This window comes from Mastomys coucha, unplaced genomic scaffold, assembly GCF_008632895.1.
Source record: "Mastomys coucha isolate ucsf_1 unplaced genomic scaffold, UCSF_Mcou_1 pScaffold22, whole genome shotgun sequence".
Lineage (NCBI taxonomy): Eukaryota > Metazoa > Chordata > Mammalia > Rodentia > Muridae > Mastomys > Mastomys coucha.
This window is the reverse complement of record NW_022196905.1, coordinates 128,091,208-128,092,297: the sequence shown is the minus strand read 5'-3', so window position 1 is coordinate 128,092,297 and position 1,090 is coordinate 128,091,208. Positions and strand designations below refer to the sequence as shown.

At 49.3% G+C, this 1,090-nt stretch overlaps 1 protein-coding gene across 1 annotated transcript in view; it reads left to right on the top strand.

Moving 5' to 3' along the window:
• Positions 1 to 1,090, top strand: part of Gtf2i (general transcription factor IIi) — a 61,336-nt gene that overhangs the window by 43,609 nt on the left and 16,637 nt on the right. The window contains exon 14 of the mRNA XM_031391159.1: positions 505 to 563. Within this exon, the coding sequence (XP_031247019.1) occupies positions 505 to 563 (59 nt within the window). The remainder of the gene's footprint in view (positions 1 to 504; positions 564 to 1,090) is intronic.

Below are 1,090 nucleotides of genomic sequence, written 5' to 3'. Positions count from 1 at the left end.
TGGGGACAGCAATCGAGGAGGAACAGGGTGCTGGCACAGGCAGCATGTGGAGGAAGGTGGCACACAAGAGTGTGTGGCATGCCATGCTTGCACTGGCTGCCTTCTGGAGGATGAGCTGCAGATGGGTGGTGTGTGTGCAGAGCCGACACAGGAGGCCAGCGTCACTCGCTCCCAAAGGAGTCTCCAGGGCTTCCCTCTGCCTTGTTATTTGGGGCAGTGTTTTGGGGTGTCTGTCAGGATTTAGGATGTCTCGGATGTCCACCTCCTATAGGGCAGGAGGTGGCAGGCACAACTGGTGTACATTTATTTCTGCAGAGACCCCATAATCCACCTGAATGTTTGGAGCTTGCTATTTTCAGCACTGCTACCAAAATGGTTCATTTCCTTGCACAAGGAGGCCGAATGGACCATACTAAGAAAATAGTTGACTGTGTGCAGCTCTGTGGGAGGCCTTGATGCTGCTCCTGAGTGCTCTTACCACTAATGTTGCTAATACTTTCACAGACCAGAACTGCTGACTCACAGTACAACTGAAGTGACTCAGCCACGGACGAATACGCCAGGTATGGTTGCACGCAATCCCTTCCTCCTTCCTCCTTCTTTTCTTTGACTTAAATAATTAAATATCCTGAAAAAATATTTTTCCATATTGGTGGGAACTGATCGCAGTACCTCACATTTTGCAAGAGCTCTACCACTGTGAGATGTTGCTCACAGTGACATCTACCACTGTGAGATGTCACTGACACTTTTTCCTTGTTATTTTGAGCTAGACTACCCCTAAGTTGCTCAGCCTTAGAACTCACTTTGTAGCAGAGGCTGACCTGTGATTCTCCTGCTTTGGCCTCTGAAATAGCTGAGGTGACAGCTCTGTAGACCAGGCTGGCCTCAAATGCAGAGATATTCTGCGTTTGCCTCCTGAGTGCTGGGATCAAAGGCGTGCACTGTGGCATGCACTGCCGAGGGAATTTTGATCCTAGCTCATACCATTTTTACCTGCCCAGGTGCCACATCTGGCCAGTACATTCTGTGTCAGTCCAAACATTCAGACTTTAATCTTTGTTCTGTAGGGCTTGTTCCTGCAGTAGGG